Source organism: Leishmania braziliensis, chromosome 23 (genome assembly GCF_000002845.2).
Source record: "Leishmania braziliensis MHOM/BR/75/M2904 complete genome, chromosome 23".
In the NCBI taxonomy this organism is placed as follows: domain Eukaryota; phylum Euglenozoa; class Kinetoplastea; order Trypanosomatida; family Trypanosomatidae; genus Leishmania; species Leishmania braziliensis.
In genome coordinates this window covers 499,641-518,210 of record NC_009315.2, presented here as the reverse complement: position 1 = coordinate 518,210, position 18,570 = coordinate 499,641, and the positions used below count along the sequence as shown (strand labels likewise).

General features: G+C 55.2%; 9 protein-coding genes across 9 annotated transcripts; all 9 read right to left on the bottom strand.

Moving 5' to 3' along the window:
* Nucleotides 1–136: 136 nt before the first annotated feature.
* On the bottom strand, nucleotides 137–370 carry LBRM_23_1330 (conserved hypothetical protein; the record flags this gene model as incomplete). Its single annotated transcript, XM_001565155.1, has 1 exon — nucleotides 137–370. The coding sequence occupies one exon, from the start codon at nucleotides 368–370 to the stop codon at nucleotides 137–139; it is 234 nt and encodes a 77-aa protein (XP_001565205.1).
* A 2,219-nt stretch (nucleotides 371–2,589) lies between these two features.
* On the bottom strand, nucleotides 2,590–4,245 carry LBRM_23_1320 (putative T-complex protein 1, gamma subunit; the record flags this gene model as incomplete). Its single annotated transcript, XM_001565154.1, has 1 exon — nucleotides 2,590–4,245. One exon carries the CDS (start codon nucleotides 4,243–4,245, stop codon nucleotides 2,590–2,592), a length of 1,656 nt encoding a protein of 551 aa, XP_001565204.1.
* Nucleotides 4,246–5,693: 1,448 nt separating this feature from the next.
* Nucleotides 5,694–6,656, bottom strand: LBRM_23_1310 (sir2-family protein-like protein; the record flags this gene model as incomplete). Its single annotated transcript, XM_001565153.1, has 1 exon — nucleotides 5,694–6,656. One exon carries the CDS (start codon nucleotides 6,654–6,656, stop codon nucleotides 5,694–5,696), a length of 963 nt encoding a protein of 320 aa, XP_001565203.1.
* Nucleotides 6,657–7,733: 1,077 nt separating this feature from the next.
* On the bottom strand, nucleotides 7,734–9,209 carry LBRM_23_1300 (S-adenosyl-methyltransferase mraW-like protein; the record flags this gene model as incomplete). Its single annotated transcript, XM_001565152.2, has 1 exon — nucleotides 7,734–9,209. One exon carries the CDS (start codon nucleotides 9,207–9,209, stop codon nucleotides 7,734–7,736), a length of 1,476 nt encoding a protein of 491 aa, XP_001565202.2.
* A 911-nt stretch (nucleotides 9,210–10,120) lies between these two features.
* Nucleotides 10,121–11,965, bottom strand: LBRM_23_1290 (membrane-bound acid phosphatase 2; the record flags this gene model as incomplete). The annotated part of the gene is made up of 1 exon (XM_001565151.1): nucleotides 10,121–11,965. The coding sequence occupies one exon, from the start codon at nucleotides 11,963–11,965 to the stop codon at nucleotides 10,121–10,123; it is 1,845 nt and encodes a 614-aa protein (XP_001565201.1).
* Nucleotides 11,966–12,322: 357 nt separating this feature from the next.
* On the bottom strand, nucleotides 12,323–12,688 carry LBRM_23_1280 (conserved hypothetical protein; the record flags this gene model as incomplete). Its single annotated transcript, XM_001565150.1, has 1 exon — nucleotides 12,323–12,688. The coding sequence occupies one exon, from the start codon at nucleotides 12,686–12,688 to the stop codon at nucleotides 12,323–12,325; it is 366 nt and encodes a 121-aa protein (XP_001565200.1).
* A 405-nt stretch (nucleotides 12,689–13,093) lies between these two features.
* LBRM_23_1270 (conserved hypothetical protein) lies at nucleotides 13,094–14,419 on the bottom strand (the record flags this gene model as incomplete). Its single annotated transcript, XM_001565149.1, has 1 exon — nucleotides 13,094–14,419. The coding sequence occupies one exon, from the start codon at nucleotides 14,417–14,419 to the stop codon at nucleotides 13,094–13,096; it is 1,326 nt and encodes a 441-aa protein (XP_001565199.1).
* A 936-nt stretch (nucleotides 14,420–15,355) lies between these two features.
* On the bottom strand, nucleotides 15,356–16,888 carry LBRM_23_1260 (putative coronin; the record flags this gene model as incomplete). Its single annotated transcript, XM_001565148.1, has 1 exon — nucleotides 15,356–16,888. The coding sequence occupies one exon, from the start codon at nucleotides 16,886–16,888 to the stop codon at nucleotides 15,356–15,358; it is 1,533 nt and encodes a 510-aa protein (XP_001565198.1).
* A 285-nt stretch (nucleotides 16,889–17,173) lies between these two features.
* On the bottom strand, nucleotides 17,174–17,545 carry LBRM_23_1250 (conserved hypothetical protein; the record flags this gene model as incomplete). Its single annotated transcript, XM_001565147.1, has 1 exon — nucleotides 17,174–17,545. The coding sequence occupies one exon, from the start codon at nucleotides 17,543–17,545 to the stop codon at nucleotides 17,174–17,176; it is 372 nt and encodes a 123-aa protein (XP_001565197.1).
* Nucleotides 17,546–18,570: the final 1,025 nt, after the last annotated feature.

Genomic DNA, 18,570 nt, shown 5'->3' with positions numbered 1-18,570 from the left:
AAGAGCACAAGAAAGGCGGAGGGGGCAGAAATGGTGAAAGAAATACGTCCTGCGCCACAACAACGACTACAATAGCGAAAGCAACGGGAGCCTCAAGCATACGCGCAGCACACGTACGGCATATCGGCCCCCATTCTCACAGCAGCCCTCGCAAGGGATCATTCACGTACTCTAGCTTCTGTGCCTTGCTGAGTCGGCTCCAGCGCTTGAGCAAGAAGTCCATGCGCTCACGCAAGCCCATGTCCCGCACCGACGGGTGCGCCTTGAGGATTTCGTACGCGAACGACGCGACAGGCACCTCGGTTGTTGTGTCCTTCGCCTGCATGCGCTCCGCCATCTGGAGAACCTCCTGCTCGCGCTCGGCTGACATATAAGCTGGCCGTGCAGACGCATATGTGGTGCTAGTATTGGTGTCACTCGCAGAGGCGGCCGCCTTTGCCTTCACTGGAGGTTCGGGCTTTGTGGCCGTCTTGGCTGGCCGGCTCGGAGAAGAGGCTCGAGGAGGGCGGCCCCGGCCCCGGCCTTGGGAACTAGGCCGCCCACGAACTTCCTTAGGCGTCGCGCTTTCCCTAACGACTTTCCTTCCCGGCCTAGAGGCCGAGCGACCTCGAGCAGGCTCGGTGCCCGGCTTTCGGCCTCTCTGTTTGGCGACGGCAGCACGGGAAACGGCGCCTCCCAGGCGCCACCTAGCCAGACGAAGCATGCTCCGCTAGCGCAAGCAGAAGAAAACGCAGAAGCAGTTGATAAACCCACGTCAGTGTCGTTCCAAAGGGCCCTGGTCAGATGAGCTGGTCTGCCTACACGCTTCAGTTGGCGGAACTGATGTGCACGCTGAGAGAAAGAGGGGGTGTGGGTGCCTCTCCAAGAAAGGCAAAAAAAAAAATAACAAAACGAAAGGCAAAGGAAAAGGAGAGAAAGCCAGAAGAACAGTGAACACGTAAGGAGTTCAGTGAGGACTACAAGACCTAGACGAGGGGAAGGGCACTGAAACGTCAAAATGGAGCCCCTTCCCATGCTGCTCTCCTCTTCATCTTTGCGTGTGTGTGTCTTTGTCCGCGTTCATCTCCTCACAACGGAAGGTGACAAAGGAACGGCAACTACCTCGTTCCGCAGCTCCTCTCCACCATTCGCCTCCAATTCCCTCGCTGCGCTTCCGGTGCTCGTGAAGGATAAAAAGACGGCTGAGTCCTGTAAGTCGCATTAAGCTCAGCAAGCTTGCGCATGTTTCACCGGCCTGCTACATCCGACGCTGGAGCTCTTCGCGCAGGTGTGTATCCAGAGTAATTCTCCATTGTTGATTTGTTTTTTTCCCGTGAGATTTGCAGAGGGGAAAAGAAGTGGCTTTACCTTTTACTTAGAGAGCATCAACGGAGAGCACAACAAACAAACAGTCGAGAAAAACGCTGTACGCCCAACGGTAAGCATAGGACACTATGCCTTGCTACAAGACGTCGCACCGCCCACTACCCTATCCCTCCTCCCTTTCCACGTACTCCACTCCCCCAACCCCAACCCTCGCCCCCTCCCTCTCTCTCTCTCTCGCACCGATGCAGTTGTGCTGCTGTTGCTCCTCTGCGTTTTTGAGGGCACACGCACGCATGCACACACAGACAGACAGACAGACAGACGCAAAGACATGCTAAATGTATCGGAGGAGCGAAAAGGGAGAGGAGGGGAGAAAATATATATATATATATATATATATTGAGAAGGCTGCCGTCCCTCTATTTGCTGCAATACACCCCCACCACCATCACCACCACTCCTCGCCCCCCTACCACTGTACCACGCCAGGTCAGCAACAGCGCTGCGCGATATACAGAAGAGCGTGAAAGCCAGGTAAAGAGAAGTGCTCATCCACGCAACAACATACAGAACATGCAACCATGCACCTGAATGCGCAGGCTTGAGCATGTGCTTCTCCTTATGCACCCTCACGCATATTATTCGGTGGCACGGGCTGAACGTGAGGGAGACAAAACCTACAGACAAAACAACTCTAAATACAAGGCTATCCTTTTTCTCTTGTTTTCCTGTAGTCATCCAGGGTGGCGGATGCTTGCGTGTGGACGGGGAGGGAGAGGGAGATCCGTGGATGTGTGGCGTCCAGAGCGCTCTACCGTCCCTCATTTTTTCCCTGCGCGATTGGTGAACGTAGAGGGTTGGGGCGGAAGAACGAGGCGCTCACGTTAGAGCAGAGTCGCTGTATATATGCACAATGGTTGCGCACTGTGGCTCGCCTTTTCCCTACACCTTGTCTCTTCCAAGCCCCTCTCCACCCCACCGCCTGTCCGGCAACACTATCCTTTTCCTTTCTTCCTTCTCAGTTAATCTGCATCACTACGCACAATCACAAACGAGTGTCAGCAACATCAACGCACGGGATCCGCTCGGCCTCACCCTACTTCCATTTACGAAGCACTGAGGCGTCCGAGTGGCGCGCACACAGAAAGAAAGACAGCGAGAAAGAGGAAAGGGAGGGAGAAGATGGGAGGCAGAACAACGCCCCGCTCAGTGTTCCATCCCCATATCCCCACGCCTCTGCCTCCCTCGGTGCTGTTGCTTTCTCAACTCCCAACAACCGCTCTCCTACGGCTCTGCAGCCCCCTCGGGGTCCTCATCCTGCTGTTGTGACTTCGCGGGTGGCTTCTCCTCGCGAAGCTTGGTGCCGGACACGATGTCGTCGACGCGCAAAATCATGGATGCCGCCTCAATCGCGGTCTTCAGCGCCTGAATCTTCACCGCTGCGGGCTCAATGATCTTCATGCTGCGCACATCAACGATGTGCCCACTGTGGCCGTCGATTCCCCAGTACCACCCCTCTGGGTTTGCGTGGCGTGCTCGCAGGTCCGTGACCACGCGAATCACATTGGCGCCGCAGTTGCTCGTCAGGATGCGCGGTACCACTTCCAGCGCCATCGCCACCGCCTGGTACGCCGCCTGCTCTACGCCACCAATAGACTTAGCCTTCGCCATGAGGGTGGAGGAGACGAACATCTCGCACGAGGCAGCGCCGTAGACGATGCGCGGCTCGAGGATGATGTTGCGCGCCACGCACATGGCGTCGTGCAGGTTGCGCTCCATCTCATTCAGCGTGTCCTTGCTTGCTCCACGAAGCAAGATACTGCACGCAGAGCCACCAGGACAACCAGTGATGAAGGTGAAGTACTCATCGCCAATCTTCTTGATTTCGAAGAGGCCGGCAGTGCCGATGTGCTCCTGCGTCAGCTCCTCCACCCGGCTAACGATAGTGGCGCCAGTGGCACGAGCTATGCGGTTGTTGTCCGTCTTGCGAAGGCGGCGGATGCAGGTGATCCCAGCCTTGTACAGGAAGTGCGCCGCCAAGTCAGAGGCACCCTTCTCCGTGATCACTACATCCGGCTTGAAGGAAATGATGACGTTGCAGATAGTTCGGACGTAGTCCTCTTCCTGCTTCAGTAGGGCTTCCCAGTCGGTGTCCTTGGTTACCTCCACGTTGATGGCCGTCTCTGGCTTCTTGTACTCAAGGGGGCAATCCAGCAAGAGGATGCGCGGGCTCTCGATGAAGCGGCGCATCTTCGAGTGAATGTGGTCCTTGTTGAACATGACACCATCCAGCACAACACTCTCTGTGATGGAGCCACCAGGGATCTTCTCCACCTTAGCGTAGCGCTTGATATCGATGTCCTTAACGCCAGTAATGGGGTTCACCTGCACCACGCGCAGCGTCGCCTCGACGGCCATGTGGCACATCAGCTCCTCCTCGCGGGAATTGAACTTGGTGCCAAGGCAGGCGCGCACCACATCCTCGAGCTGCTCCTTGTTCTCGGGATCAATCGAGGTAGCAATCTTCTCCACTGCCGCCAGTGCGTCAGACAGTGCTTGGGTAAAGCCCTTCACAATCTTGAGGGGGTGGATGTTGCGCTCGAGCAACGGCTGCGCCAGACTGAGAATCTCGCCAGTCAGGATAATCACTGAGGTCGTCCCGTCCCCCACCTCCTCGTCCTGAGCGCGGGCCAGCTCCAGCATGTGCTTCGCCGCGGGGTGCACTACGTCAATCTCGCGTAGAATGCAGTTCCCATCGTTCGTCAGTACTGTGCCGCCCATGGGGTCGATTATCATCTTCAGCATGGCACACGGGCCGAGAGTGCTGCTGATGAGACTGGCGACCGTCTTGGCTGCCTCGATGTTGTTCATCTGCGCCTTGCGGCCAGACTCGCGCTCCACGCGCTGATTCACCACAATCACTGGTTGCTGACCGTTCATTGTGTATTGCTTTCCTTTCAGGGAGAGAAAGGCTTAGAGAGTGAGGAGAGGAGAGGCGTCAAAAAGAGAGAGATGAAGAACGAAGAAATACAAGTGCGCGGTTGTGTACTCCTTTCACGCTGCCTTCAGTGGCGCTCGCACCGGAGAAGGAGGGAAGCGACTGAGACGCTGAACAGAAATCTATAGTGCAAGAGGTGACAACACAAGACGGCGGAGTAAAACCTAGAAAGCGAACGATGCGGAGTTTCACGTTTGAACTTTTCCAGCACGTGTATGAGTGTGTCCCATCGTGAGAAACAGAAGAGGGGGTAGAAAAGATGAGCGAAGGTGAAGTCCGTTGAAGAGAATGGGCACGTAGGCGTCAGGATGTGCACGGAAGAGAGATCGCCTGCCTTGTAGCGTAAACGTGAAGGCCAGCAGAAAGGGGCAGCGACAAGCTTTGCTCCTGCACTGCCTCCCGCACGCCGACAGTTCCTCGCCACCAACGAATCACATCTTCATACTCCATAGCGACACGGAGAGGAAGAGCAAAAAGCGAGAGAAGGAGGCTGAAGAAGCGCTGACGCTCCCCGATCCGCATTATCAGGAAGACGGATATACCAAATACAAGCGCACGCACACAAATGCGCCTCATTTTCCGTGTTCCCTAAGCCTTCACAGATGCGGTAACCTGATTGCTCTAGTCGTACCTGTAGCTCATTATAGGCTGTGTGCCTATCACAACGGTGCATTGGAAAATCACCGCAGAGTGGCGCGCAGCATGAAAGACAAGGCAAGCTAGTTTTCTCCTCAACATGTCCATTCTCTGCTATGCCACATCAGTTAAACGCCACGCCACGCCGGCCCATCACAGACCCACCGCGTGGGGCGAAGCAGCCGCTGACACGCGTTGCAGCAGTGCGCCGGCCCAGGCATCCCAGCACGGCCTCTGCCCCAAGCTCTGCCCACCGCTCCGCAGGTCGCCCCGCCGCCGCCACCGTCATGCCGGCCCCCACCCGGCGCATCCCTCGGGGTGGCGCAGGCTCCCCACCAGCAGGCAGCGAGGGCCGGGTGAGGCGCGCTCGGGCAACGCCGCCCAGGACATGGCCACCGGCATCAGTAGCGACGAGGCGCTCTGGGCCCCCTGCGCCGCAGGCACGTGACCCTGTCACCACCAGAACTGGCCCGGCATCGGCAGGGATGGGGAGCTGCATGGCTTCTCCCCACACACACACCGCGGGGACTGGACCCTGGTACCACGCGGAGGGCTGCCCTTATCATCAGGGATGTAGAGTAGAGCTCAGAAAAAGAAAAAGCAGCAGTTGAGGTGCACAGTGAGTGAAAGAAGAGATGAAAGAGGGAGAAGCGCTTAAAGAGGTCAGGAAGGAGGAAGTTGTAAGAGAGATAGGTGGAAACTCCAAGACAAAAAAATCACCCATACGCCACTCACGGTTTGCATAATAGAGCGGCTAGAGTTGAATCGTCTTGCGGTTGAAGAACATGGGCGCCGGTACCCCAAGTATCTCATGTGCCGTCTCCGCCAACACGCTTCCGACGCTCTCTACATTAAGCCTGAGGTCAGCAATGGGATCACCCCGCGTCGTTCCAGAGTTGACAATGGCCACCGGAATTCCCAACTGTTTTGCCTCTAGGACGTACCGATAGGCACTGTACACCTGCAGGGAGGTACCGAGGCACAACAGACAGGAGGCCTTGTCGCCGATAACACTCATTGTAGATTCCACAATTGGCTTCGGCACGTTCTCTCCGAACAGAACGACATGCGGCTTGAAGAAGCCGTCGCACTGGGGGCACATGACGAGCTGCATCGAATTCACCGCTTCCGTTGGCGCACTGTAGTCACCGTCCGGTCGCACACGCGACAGATCCTCCCCGTACTCCTCATACAGACCTGAATTCTTTTCTCTCAGTTCCCGCTGCAGACGCGCGCGTGGCATGAGAAAGCCACAGGATGTACAAATGACGTTGTGGATGTTGCCGTGCACTTCCGTCAGTGGCGCATCACTTGTGGTGTATTTGTAGTAGTGCTTCTCCTCCGCATCACCTACGCCGCCATACATAGCGAGGTGGTGCAGCCCGTCAACGTTCTGTGTGAGAATGTATGACACAGCCCCGGACTTGGTGAAGGCTTGCAGCACCATGTGAGTGGCATTGCAGGAGGCGCCAGACATGGTCGAGTACCCGAGCATGCTGCGGGCCCAGTAACGTCGCTTTTCGTTGTCGTCGCCCATAAATTTCTGAAAGGTCAGCGGGACGAAATCGGCGCGGTGATACCGACCGTTGGGCCCGCGGTAGTCGGGGATACCGCTCTCCGTGCTGCAACCCGCCCCGGTAAGGACTACGCAGCTACGACCAGGTTTGCGGGCATTGCAGTGCTCCATGAACGACGCGAGCGCCCATCCCGGCCTCATCGTGAAGAAGGTGGCAACTAAGAAAAAGAAAAAGAAACGATTTTCGTCAGCAGTAGCCGTACTGGAGACGGGAAGGAGCAGCAAATGACGGAGTGTGACCCTTGACCGTGTGCGCAGTGTTTCAACGCCGACAAGCTGGGTGAAAAGAGTCCCAAGCTATCCGCCTTGCACCTCCTGTGCACTGCGAAGAAAGGAAAAGGTGCGAGCCACGTCCTAAGAAGGACTTGTCCCCCAGAGCAGCGAAACAGCAAAAACAAACAGCAAACAAACGCTGAGACTTGACGTGAAAGCCAAGGTAGCCACACATCTGTGCTTCCCTCGCACAAAACTCAATAAGCGCAAGTAGATCGTGTGGGGTTCTTGTGCGTATGCCTTTGTGTGATGTACGAGTGCAGGTATGCCAACGACGGTAAACGGAGGAGAAGCGGAAAGTGGAAAGGGGGAAATGATAAAATCGATAGCAAAAGAACACACGCGCGAAAAGTCGTCGGCAGTACGGTCACTTCTAGGGAAAAGACGCTGCACGTGTGCTGGTGCATTAACAAGGCCCCCCCCCCTGCCCCTACTCCACCCCCTCTTGCCCTTCCACCTGGCCACTTCCTACAGAAAGCATACAAGCACGCGTTACCCATCGCTTGGACGCGCAGATTGGTGGGTGGAGTGATGAATAGTCCAAGAAATTGTGAGGGGAGCGGCGAAAGTGCTGTTTGCACACTTCATTTGCATCGACTCGTTTGTCTCTGTCTGTGAGTATGACGCACCAACGTAGAGAAAAGCAAAACAGCAAAATGGAATGATGACGGCAAACAGTTGTAGTGTCCTCATCTCTCGGACGAGTGCGCGCAAGGAAATGGGTGGAGAAACAGATGCAAACAAGTAGAAGGCTTCTTTGGTGAAGTGAGGCTGTGTAACTGAATTGGCAACTCTCGATCACGAACCAGGCGCACGACGCGCAGAAGCCCAGTCCCCGAGCGTGCAGTCCACGTCATTGCATTATCCCCACACACGCACACACCACCCGCTCCACTTTTCGTATCTGTGCCCTTCCCATCCCGCTCTCCCTCCGCTTCGCATGTATTAGCCTCGTGGATCATCATCGCTGTCGAAGGGTGGTGGGTTCTTGTTTCTGCGCACTGCGGCCCAGTCCTTCCGATCCTTGCTCTCAAAAGTGAAGTTGTTCGCTGGGAAGCCAAACGTCTGGCCAGCGAAGAGGCCGCCCATCCACCGCATCGAGCTCTCCTGTACCGCCTCCTCCGTGAGCTCCTGACTGTTCTTGAGAACGTACGAGGAGCTGTGGGTGCGAGTGACAATCCACATCTTTGTGTGGCGTGAGTGGCCGTGCTCCTGCACTTCGTCGATGGGAATAACCTCCGAGTAACTTAGCAGAGCATGCGGGTGCTGGCTGATAGTGGCGGAGATCAGCTTCTCCTCCCACAGGAGACGAGAAAAGACAACAAGTCGACCATCGGCGCGCAGGAGCAGCAGCGCATTTTGCAGGGCTTCGCTCAGCTCCTGGCGCTCGTGGTTCACGATGCATCTCAACGACGTTATGAAGTTCCATGACATCGAAGTCTTCCGTCGGCTACCTTGGCTCATCCACCCCTCTTCAGGGAGCTCGTTACCTGCCTCCTCCACCACCTCTAGCACGCGATGCGCGCCACCGAAGGGGCGCCGTTGCCGAATGGCTCGAGCCAGCTTCATGGACTGCTGAGGAGTCAGCAGCTCGTAGGAAGCGAGAGCGCCGGAGAGGGCATGCTGCGGCACCGTGTTGAGGTACTCTAGCGCCCCGAGCTTGTACATCAGCCCGTAGCGCATGTCGAGTGCATGGTCGCTCTCATCACCCAGAAGAAAGCCCCGCTCAGGGTTCTCGAGTTGAGTGAACGACGGTCCAGGGTCAATCATAACGGCATCGAAGGAACGCTCGCCAAACATGGCCTTGGCCTCCGACATGGGACGTGCATAGAATCGAAACCTTTTGGCGCCGAACTCATCAGCGATCTTGCGCGCGCTCACCGTCGCCGCCACGTCGCAATCCATCGCAACAACTCGGGTGTATGGTCGACCGTTCTCAAGCACCACACCAGTGTGAAAGCCGGAGCCAAATGTACAGTCCAAAACGTCGTACGTAACGAGTCGTTTCTGCTTTTCCCGTAGCACCAGAGCATCCAAGACAGACGAGGAGCTCAACGTAAGTGCTGTGCTGGAAGAGACGAGGGCGTCACTGGCACCTGTCGTGCGAGGTGGCTCCAGAGTGCCCTCAGTCCGTCGTACAGCCCCGTCAGGGCGGCGCGCCAGACTCTTTTTGTGCAGTCGGCTCTTGCGAGGTCCTGGACGCGATGGTGGTGGTGGTCGCACGTCGAAAGCCCTCCGCTGCTTCTTTGTACAGGGAAAACCGTCTTCGATGGCGCGCTTTGCCAAGAACTCAGCGAGGTTCTTAGACTCGAGCCACCGCAGCCCGCCGCAGACACCCTGTAAGAGCTGCTTCGGCATAAGCGGAGGGTGCTCAACGTGATTTACGATCGACCATCGCTTTGGTGCAACGATGCGCTTCATTCCCCTACTCGCAGCTGCTGCATAAGGGTGATGACCCATGTCCACCAAGAGAAGATGGTGCACAGGACAAGCGGTACGGGTCGTTCCCCCCTATTGTAAGTTTGAGGGAAAAAAACACAGATCGTGCTATGCTCCAAACTATCCTGTGATAGGAGCCTTTCCTTCTTTCTGCGTGGATGCGATAAAAGGGGGGGGAGAATGTGTGTTTGAATAGAGCGGCATGATGCACGACAGCATTAGAGCGAGTTGACAAGACGTGCATGAAAACAGACGACAATGATAGCGGCAGTATCAGTGTCCTTCACTGGCAATCACAGCCCATTGGGTTCTGTTTCTTTTCCCTCGACTGCACATTAGAGCCCTAACGTGTATCCTCCGTAGATGGTATTTAAAGGTGTCTTCCGGTGAAGATCCATCACGCTCCACAGTACGTCAGACGCAAAACGAGTGCGGGATATTATTGAGTCGCGCGCCTTGATGGTACACGCGCCTGCATGAGTCAATCAACGATCAGAGGAAGAGGGAGGGGGGAAAAAAGCATGTCAGCTTCTGTGCACACGAATCCATGTCTTGTGAAGGCCCCACGTGCCACCTGATTGGTGTGGTGCCATATCGCGCGTTTATCCGGAAGAAAGAGGACAGTAAACCACATAAACATCCGCACAATACGACCACAAAAGAAGAGAGGGGGACCCTGGATTTACAAATCAGTAGAGTGTTTAGGTCGCGTTTTGTCCATTGGATGCTGCTTATTTCTACTTGGGAGGAGACAGTGCTTTGCATTATCTGGCGTGCGCCGTGATCGCTGCTTAGGCCTTGACCATTGCGCTAATGACAGTGTAAGGGAAGCCAAAAGCACAAGATGGACCCGCCCGCGTCGGTGAATCCTCACATGCCTCCTCCTGCACCTTTCAAACCTCGGAGGGGGGGGTGCTCTTGCGATGCTTTTTCCAGAGAAGCACCGCAGCGGTGACGACAGCACCGAGAAGAACACCAATGCAGAATGTTCCCATTCCTATGGCAGCCATGCCGCCGGCACTCAGCTCGGTGGTCTTGGCAGGTGCGGTGTTCGCCGCGCCGCCAGTACTGCCATCCGGCAACTCTGGCACAGCAGTTCTGAACGGCGAGCGGCACGAGAGAGCAACACACACGCACTGCAACGACACGCTGTTGAGCATGTACCCGGCGTCGCACGAGTACGACGGGCACCGCTTCCGGTAGTACTTGCATCCGCTGGACAGCGTCTGCCACGCTTCACCAGCCTCGATCCCGCCTTCCGGACAGTTGCGCAGTTGCCGATACTTCTCGTCAAGGTAGCAGTACCCCATCGACGTCACCGGAGCAGCACTCCACTGCACAAATCGCGTGAAGTCAGTCACGGAGCACCTGTTGCTACTCGCGTTGTACAGCTGCCCAGACGCGTCCATGCACTTCAGCTGCCAGTCTGGTTCCCACGCAAACTCGAAGCCAGATGCAGGATTCTGTGCGGGGTGCCCGCGCAGCACACGCACGTGGTACGACGAATCTGACAGGTTTTGCATCAGCTCCAGGACGAGCGTCTGCGCAAAGGGAGGCAGTAGCCCATCGTCGGCCGTGTCCTGCAGCGAGCATGCAATCCGGCTCAGCGTTGTGTCATGCGCGCTGTAGTGATACAGCTTGTACCTGCTGGAGCCCGCCATTGCCGCCCCGATGTTCTTCACGAACTCTTGCAGAATTGGCTGCCCAGAGCTCCCTTGCTGAAAGCATCGGATGTCGCTGCGGTTGTACACATACTGCCTCGCAAAGTGTTCGCGAGCCACCTGACTCAGTCCGTCCAGGTTGGCCTTCAACAGCGGATAATTGTCCAGCTCTCCGATGGGCTTCTTAGCGACGGCAATATCAAACAGCACAAAGGCGCAATCAGTGCGCCGTGTAAAATTGCTGCAGTACCCCTCACTGTGCACCTCCTGAGCCATCGCCGTCAGCGTGTGAAAGTCAGGAAAGTTCCAATCTACAACCGGGTTGCAAACACCCCGCACACCCGCCATATCCAGGCTCCAATAAAACTGGAATTGCGGTACGTAGTTCGTGTACAGAAGGTAGTCGTCTTCCTCTGGCACTGTGTGAATGGCGGGGTACAGGGACGTCAAGTTCGGAAAGAAGCCGCGCAGGAACGACTCGGCGCTCTGCAGCGTCCGCGGCACATCGGTGGACCGGCTGTATGCGACATCCAAGTCGTAGTCCTCTGACGGAAACATGGGCTCAGACACAACAGAGGCGTCTGTGTTGTAGCGGCTCCGCAGGAACGCGCCCGTCTTGCCAAGCATCTCAATCCCAGGCCACGTGAGGTACCCGCATGGGGTGCTGTCGCAGATCTGAGTCTTGTTGTAGCTCGGCTCAGCCGTGCGAGCGCCGTGCCGGTGCAGCAGCTGAACCATCACGAGCTTCATGTCCAGTGCAGCGGTAACAAATTCCGGCATGCACAGTAGTAGCAACAGCAGCACCAGCACCAGCTGCATTGTGGTACCTACAGGGAAAATCGTGGGAGTGAGTGCAGAGTCCCGAAAGCAAAAAGCCCTGGAGAAGAACATACGGCCGGGGTTTCGCCCCTCTTCACGGGGTGTGTGTCGGACGGACGGCAAACGTGAGCAGGTAGAGAGAGGGAATGGGGTGTGAACGCAAGCAAGAGAATAGGAGAGAATGAGAAAGAGAGCGAGAAAGCAGAAGTGGAGAAGCATGTATGCATCGTCTGCCGAGAGGGGCATGCTTGGATACATCGCGCCGCGCACACACACGGGACGGGAGGGCAACAGAGAGGCACATCACCCTGGCGCCCTTTGCCTGCCTTGCTGCTTATGATGCGCACCGGGATGCCGAGAAAGGGAGAGAGCGACAGCAGGGGCCAATAAAGCGCGCGCAATACCGCGTGGCTCACAGAAGAATGAACCCAGGGATGTTTGTTGCAAGGCCAAAACGCCACACATTGTATAGTACGAAGGCGCACGCACATCCTCACACCGGCGACGCTTACCAGTCGCTTCTGCTTCCGCCGTCCATGCACACATTTGCAAAACATGCGTACAAGCGCATAGGCGGTGCCGCCGACACACGGGAAACCCAAGCACAGCGCGCCCTCAGCTCGCGCCAGACGAGTAAGTGCACAGACCAGTTCCCACCATCACCAGAAGGCACCCCGTAGCAGTCCGCGGGCACAACAGGCCCTCGCGCAGAACAAACACACTCATCAGCACAGTGATCACGAATGCAAGTGAGTTCACTACAATCGAGCCAACCGACACGTCCACCTCGCGCAGCGAGTAAAAGAACACGACGGAGCCGCTTAGGTTCACAGCCTGTGTCACCAGGTACTTTGGTCTCCGCAGAAGAAAAAGGGTGTCATCCTTCGCAGACCCGCGGCTCGGCATCCCGCGGCTGTAGTGCTTCAGCAGTGGGTTCGTCACGCCCCACAGCAGCGCAGCCAGCAGCATGAGAAGGATCATGGCGCTGCTCTGATGTTCGCGCAGACACCCACACCTTGGATGTGGCAACGAGTTTCTATGGCACGCGCGGCAGCCTCTTCCACTTCCGTGTCTCCACACAAGGCGTGGTGGCGGCAGCAATACATGACGGCGGTGCACAGAAAGAAGAGAGGAGAGAAGATGAATCAGGTGGGAGAGAAGGCGAAGACAGAGGATGTATAGTATTTGACGCGCAAAGGTGCACCGGGCCACCAGCGCCGTCGAGTGTCTGGAACAGTGTGAATACGCCGCCCTCAAGGACCTCTCGGCTGCGTCAGAACGAGAGGTAGCAGAGTGTAGCGTAAAGCACCCTTCTCTATTGATTGTCTCCTTACTTTGCGCTTGTCTATGTTGGGATTACAACTAAAAAAAGACGCTCACAATGTCTTAACGCTTCGCAAACTTCCTCTTGTTCTTCTTTCCGTCCACGAAACCTGGGAACTGGCCTGGCTCCCTTCGACGATCCACAGAAAGCAAGCCAGACTTCTTCAAAGGAATACGCGCTAGCGGAAGAAGCTTCGTTATGGCGTTTGCCACCGCCATCCTGCAAGCAAAAGCGGCGATCTCATTCGCTAAAGAAGGCATCGCCTTGCCTTCAGAAATGATGCTCACATCAAAGTCGTGGAAGTCCAGTCTTGCCTCGTCGAATGGCATCAGCACCATTTCCATCAGCCAGGACTTATCATCGAATGCAACAGAGAGTGACTTTCCGAGAAGAGTGATGGAACCGTTGTGATCACGGTTCTCCCGAATCAGGGCTGTGAACATGTACTTCTGCCCATCTGCGCGACCATGGCCAACTGCAATACCTGTTTCGGGATCGACCTCGGCTGGGTCGATACGCACACCTATCTGATGTCGTGTATCTTCGCCGGCTACCTTGCGCGAAAAGTCGTTAAGTACAGTGTAGAAGTGACTGTAGCTATCGGAGCTGTCGGCCTCGAGAGTGGCCTTGCTCATCAGGTTGTAGTTTTCAAACATTACGCGCACGTCATCGCGATTGAACTTCCTCCGGGTGAACTCGAAAAGAGCATGCTCTGTTTTGAATGCCTTTGTTTCTGTCATTCGACCCATCCACTCGAGGAAGTTTGTGTAGTGACCAGGTGCGTTATCTAGGCCAACTGCATCGGCAGTGATCGTCCTGCTCAGTTGACGCGAGGGGGAGTCGGCAGGCTTGCTGAGTGACTCGAGAACCTTGGTCACCAGCGCCTGCGACTCATACTTGCGTAAATCTGGGAGTAATGCTGACACGATCTCACCCAGTTGCTCCTCATCTAACCCGTCTACAGAGGCGTAGTAGTCATCAATTGATTTGAAGTACATTCCTCCGCTTACGCGCATCCAAGCCTCCTTAAGAGATTGCGCGGTCAAGTCACTTCGCAGCTCGTCCTTCAGTGACGAAAGGGTGTTGTGTCCAGCAGGAACATACTCTCCAGGATACATCGGATACTCGCGAAAGTGAAAAAGATTACCGTGTGTTGCCTGGTTGTTGGTAATGACCGCATTATCACCTACTTCTAAAGGCATCATCCGTTCGCGCAACGCTTCCTCCGCCCTCGAAAGCTCCATATCTTGAGTTCGCTTTACGTGGGAGTTCACCCATGAAAGCCTCTCACCATCGCTTTGAGGCACTCCCTTCTGACTCGCTAGGCTATTTGCGAGCCGAAAAAGGCGTGCGTGTCGAGCTGTCTTGGGGCTCAAGAGCTGCTTCATCTTCCTTAAACATACCGACAGAAAAGCTTTGGAAGGGTGAATAGTGTAGAGCGCCTCGGGTTAACGTGACGCATCGATGGGAAAAAAAAGATGGGAAAACAGGAATAGAGCCATTGATAAAAAGCGTACGCAGACACCGGCAAGCCCTACAGATCGAGTCTCCTTTAGCCTCCTACTAACAGGCTCAGTGAAAGCGTATGAAAACTAATGCTTCTTTTTCTCTTCTTCATCACTTTGCCTATTGTTTGTCACAGTACCAGTTAAACGCCACGCCACGCCGGCCCATCACAGACCCACCGCGTGGGGCGAAGCAGCCGCTGACACGCGTTGCAGCAGTGCGCCGGCCCAGGCATCCCAGCACGGCCTCTGCCCCAAGCTCTGCCCACCGCTCCGCAGGTCGCCCCGCCGCCGCCACCGTCATGCCGGCCCCCACCCGGCGCATCCCTCGGGGTGGCGCAGGCTCCCCACCAGCAGGCAGCGAGGGCCGGGTGAGGCGCGCTCGGGCCACGCCGACGCCGTGCCTGGCACATGGGTGGCACAAGCGTGTGCACTGCCGCGGGTCGCCCAGACGCAACGCCGCCCAGGACATGGCCACCGGCATCAGTAGCGACGAGGCGCTCTGGGCCCCCTGCGCCGCAGGCACGTGACCCTGTCACCACCAGAACTGGCCCGGCATCGGCAGGGATGGGGAGCTGCATGGCTTCTCCCCACACACACACACACCGCGGGGACTGGACCCTGGTACCACGCGGAGGTCTCCCCCGGCATCAGGAAGGGCACACAGTGAGAAAATAAGTGCACAACAGTATATGGGAGTTGTGTAACCTACCTTTCCTTTTTTCCTCCGGCAAAATCACATCAGATTGACTGACGGAGACAGAGTAGAGACTATGTGGGTCACTTCTGACCCGTCTACAAAACAAGCGGAGCACCGCATTACATTGACTGGATGTCCTCTAACACTTTCAACATTTGTGACTCTTTTTCTTGAAGTGCTTTTCGAAGAGTTTCAATCTCCTGGTGGCAAGTCCGAACTTTTTCCAGTAGCTCTTGGAAGCGCTTCTTTCGATGGAAATTCTCCTCCTGCTCCATGTTGCCGCACGGATCCACGTGGGTTGTTGTCCTGTCGTTGGTTGAGGATGCATCACCCTCGTGTGGCGCTGGGGTGGAGACAGCGCAGTGTTCGCTCCTCTTGACGGTCTCCTCCTTTGGCTCCTTCATTGGTGATTTTGCTGCTTGCGCCGCCACAGGAGTCTTCTGAAAGGAAGACTTGCTTTCTCCCAGCAGGCGCGGCGACAGACCATTAAATAAGTCAGACAAGTCGTACTCACGGGGAGTAGCGTTAGTACCCCTGAAGAACTCATCGGCCGAGATTGCAGAGTGGTCTGCAAATGTGGAAGGAAACACATCCCTTTGGAACTCTATGCAAGATTGTTTCCTAGGAAGCAGCATCTCGATGGTCAAAAGACTGTGATATGTCAGCTGGTACAGACGGTCAAATTCACATTTCCTCACGTCTAGGGACCACTTCGGCATTATGCACAGACCCTTCATAGGATCCTGCGAGCTCATCTCGTAGCTGAATGTGAGGCCTTCATCCATCAGCTCAAAACACTTCACGTTGCTCTCGCCCTTGCTGCCGAGGATTAGTAGATTTATATCCTCATCGTACACTGGTATAAATGTGGCGCTCGACTGGTCGAGGTCGACGACTGAGTAGGCCTTTTCCAACTTTCGCGTATCCCACAGCTTTATTTGACGCTGCTGACTTTTGTTGCAGCCGAGTGTTATTATGGTGTCCTTTCGCTTGCACCAGACGCACCGCTGTGAGCGGGCACTGGCGTGGCTTTCCACCGATGACACTACTGTGGAGTTACGAGGATCAATCGTTCGAAGCACTTTGTCGCGAGAGGTCGTACAAAACAGAGACCCCTGTAGATTCCACTCTAGTCCAGTGGCGTAGTCAGAAAGATTACTGATGGTCGTAACAGCGATGCCTCTCTCCACATCCCACACGTTAATCACGCTGTCGACACCTGCCGAGGCTAAAACACCTTTTGCGCTGGGGTGGAATGACATTATGCCACACTTTTTGCGGTGTCCCTTCAGCTCCACTAGTGGAGAGGATATGTTCGATTTCAGTCCATCTGTTGGAATACCCCAGCCGAAGATGCTGCCATCTTCGCTGGCAGTAAAGAGCTTTTGGTTGTCGAAGGGGTCAAACTTGACGTCGATGATTGGACCCTCTTGACCAAGTACAATGGGTGGGTTTGGCGCAAGTCTTCCGGAGACATCATGCTTGAAAACAGCAGTTCCACCTAGGGTTTGCCACGGGACTGCAACGAATTTATCGTTGCATGAAATAGTGTTGCTACCATCCCATAAAGCAGTTGACGATGTCACATTTAGAAGCTGCCGCTGAGGCTTTGCCACATGCCCCGTGGAGTGACGGAATCTAGAGACAGACATTTTTGCTGGAATCAGAGGCAAAATGAAATCTAGAAGAAAGAAAGCGTCAAGCGGAAGTACCAAAGTTTGCCCATAACATGACCCATCAGTTGTTTTCCAGGCTGTAATGTATCCATCCTTAGTGTGGAGAGCGCACCCCCGCCTCTGTCCTTCCTTAGAGGACCGAGAGCGCAGTAACTGGGTACATTTGCGATATTTTGAGGGTGTTTAGCTTTCAAGAGACCAAGCAATGCTTGTGCCATGCGTGCGAGAAATCGACTGCTTTTGACAATGTGTGAAATTAAGCTACTCGCCGGAGTTGTTCTTTTTCTGAACGTAGTTGGAGTCTTGGAGAAGCCTCTCTGCATACTCCTTGCGCTCGTTCACAAGGTTGTGATACTTTTGCCATACCCGACTCTTCAAGAGCTCATTGGGATCTTCCGTTGGCCACCGAAACACCGCCACCGCCAGGTCGGAGCTGAAAACCGACATAAACACGGCTGCCATTAGAAATCCCATTCCTGCCTTTTGGTACAAGATGTGACTCTCGTACTTGTACATGATCCGCATGTCACGGTATTTTTTCGTGAGATACCACTGCCGGAACTCCTTGCTCCGCATGTCCCAAAGGATGTGGTACCACTTCACCTCTGGCTCACACTGGTAAGGATTTCCCATTTTTTCGGTCAGCGACACTGGTAGACAAAATCAACGAGAGAACACAGAAAATGTAGGAGTAGTTGAATGTTTTTCAGATAGCATAAGCTACAACACTATATATTGCAGCTCCGCAAGCAAACGGTGTAGAAACACATAATCGTGGTGCTCTTGATGCACTTAGAATGATACTGGTTGTGTTCACCCCAGTCACTACATCCAACCCTCGTCGGACCCTTACTGGTCGTTTTACCTTCACCTCTTAACGACCGCTAGTTAACACCGCATATTCTGTTCAGGTAAAACTGAAACGAAAGCAAGTATCTCCTTCTTAGCGCACAAATATCCTCCAAAAGCCACTGAAAAGATAAGAAAACGTGAACGTAGCACGACACAAGACCACTTAACTGCCTCCTACGCATCTCACTGCAGACTCCCCGTCTTAGCCAGCTTCACCCTTTCTCTTGACACAGCTTAGCTTCGCTCCAACAGTTCCACTCTGAAGAAGCTTCACCTCCAGTCCTTCCAGCAGAAAAAAAAAAATTTAAAACAGGAATAACAGTCAAAGAACCACCTATATAACCACACCTCACCCATCCAAGGCCAGCAATAATGAGCAGCACGCTGTTACCAAGAAACACCAAATATTCCTACTTCCAGTAGGGGCTGTCCGACATCCGTGCCAGAAAGGCGGCGATTGAAGACCCTTTTGCCGCCTCTCTATAACAATTCATCCTCCTACGGCCGCACATCACCCCTTTCTCCCTTAAGACTCTGATCAATTATTTCCACGCCGTTGGAAAACCTCGGTTTCGCACCCCAGCACACATCAACTCCGTTTCGTCACTATTCCAGCACGCCCACACCGTGCTAGACCACATCAGTTAAACGCCACGCCACGCCGGCCCATCACAGACCCACCGCGTGGGGCGAAGCAGCCGCTGACACACGTTGCAGCAGTGCGCCGACCCAGGCATCCCAGCACGGCCTCTGCCCCAAGCTCTGCCCACCGCCCCGCAGGTCGCCCCGCCGCCGCCACCGTCATG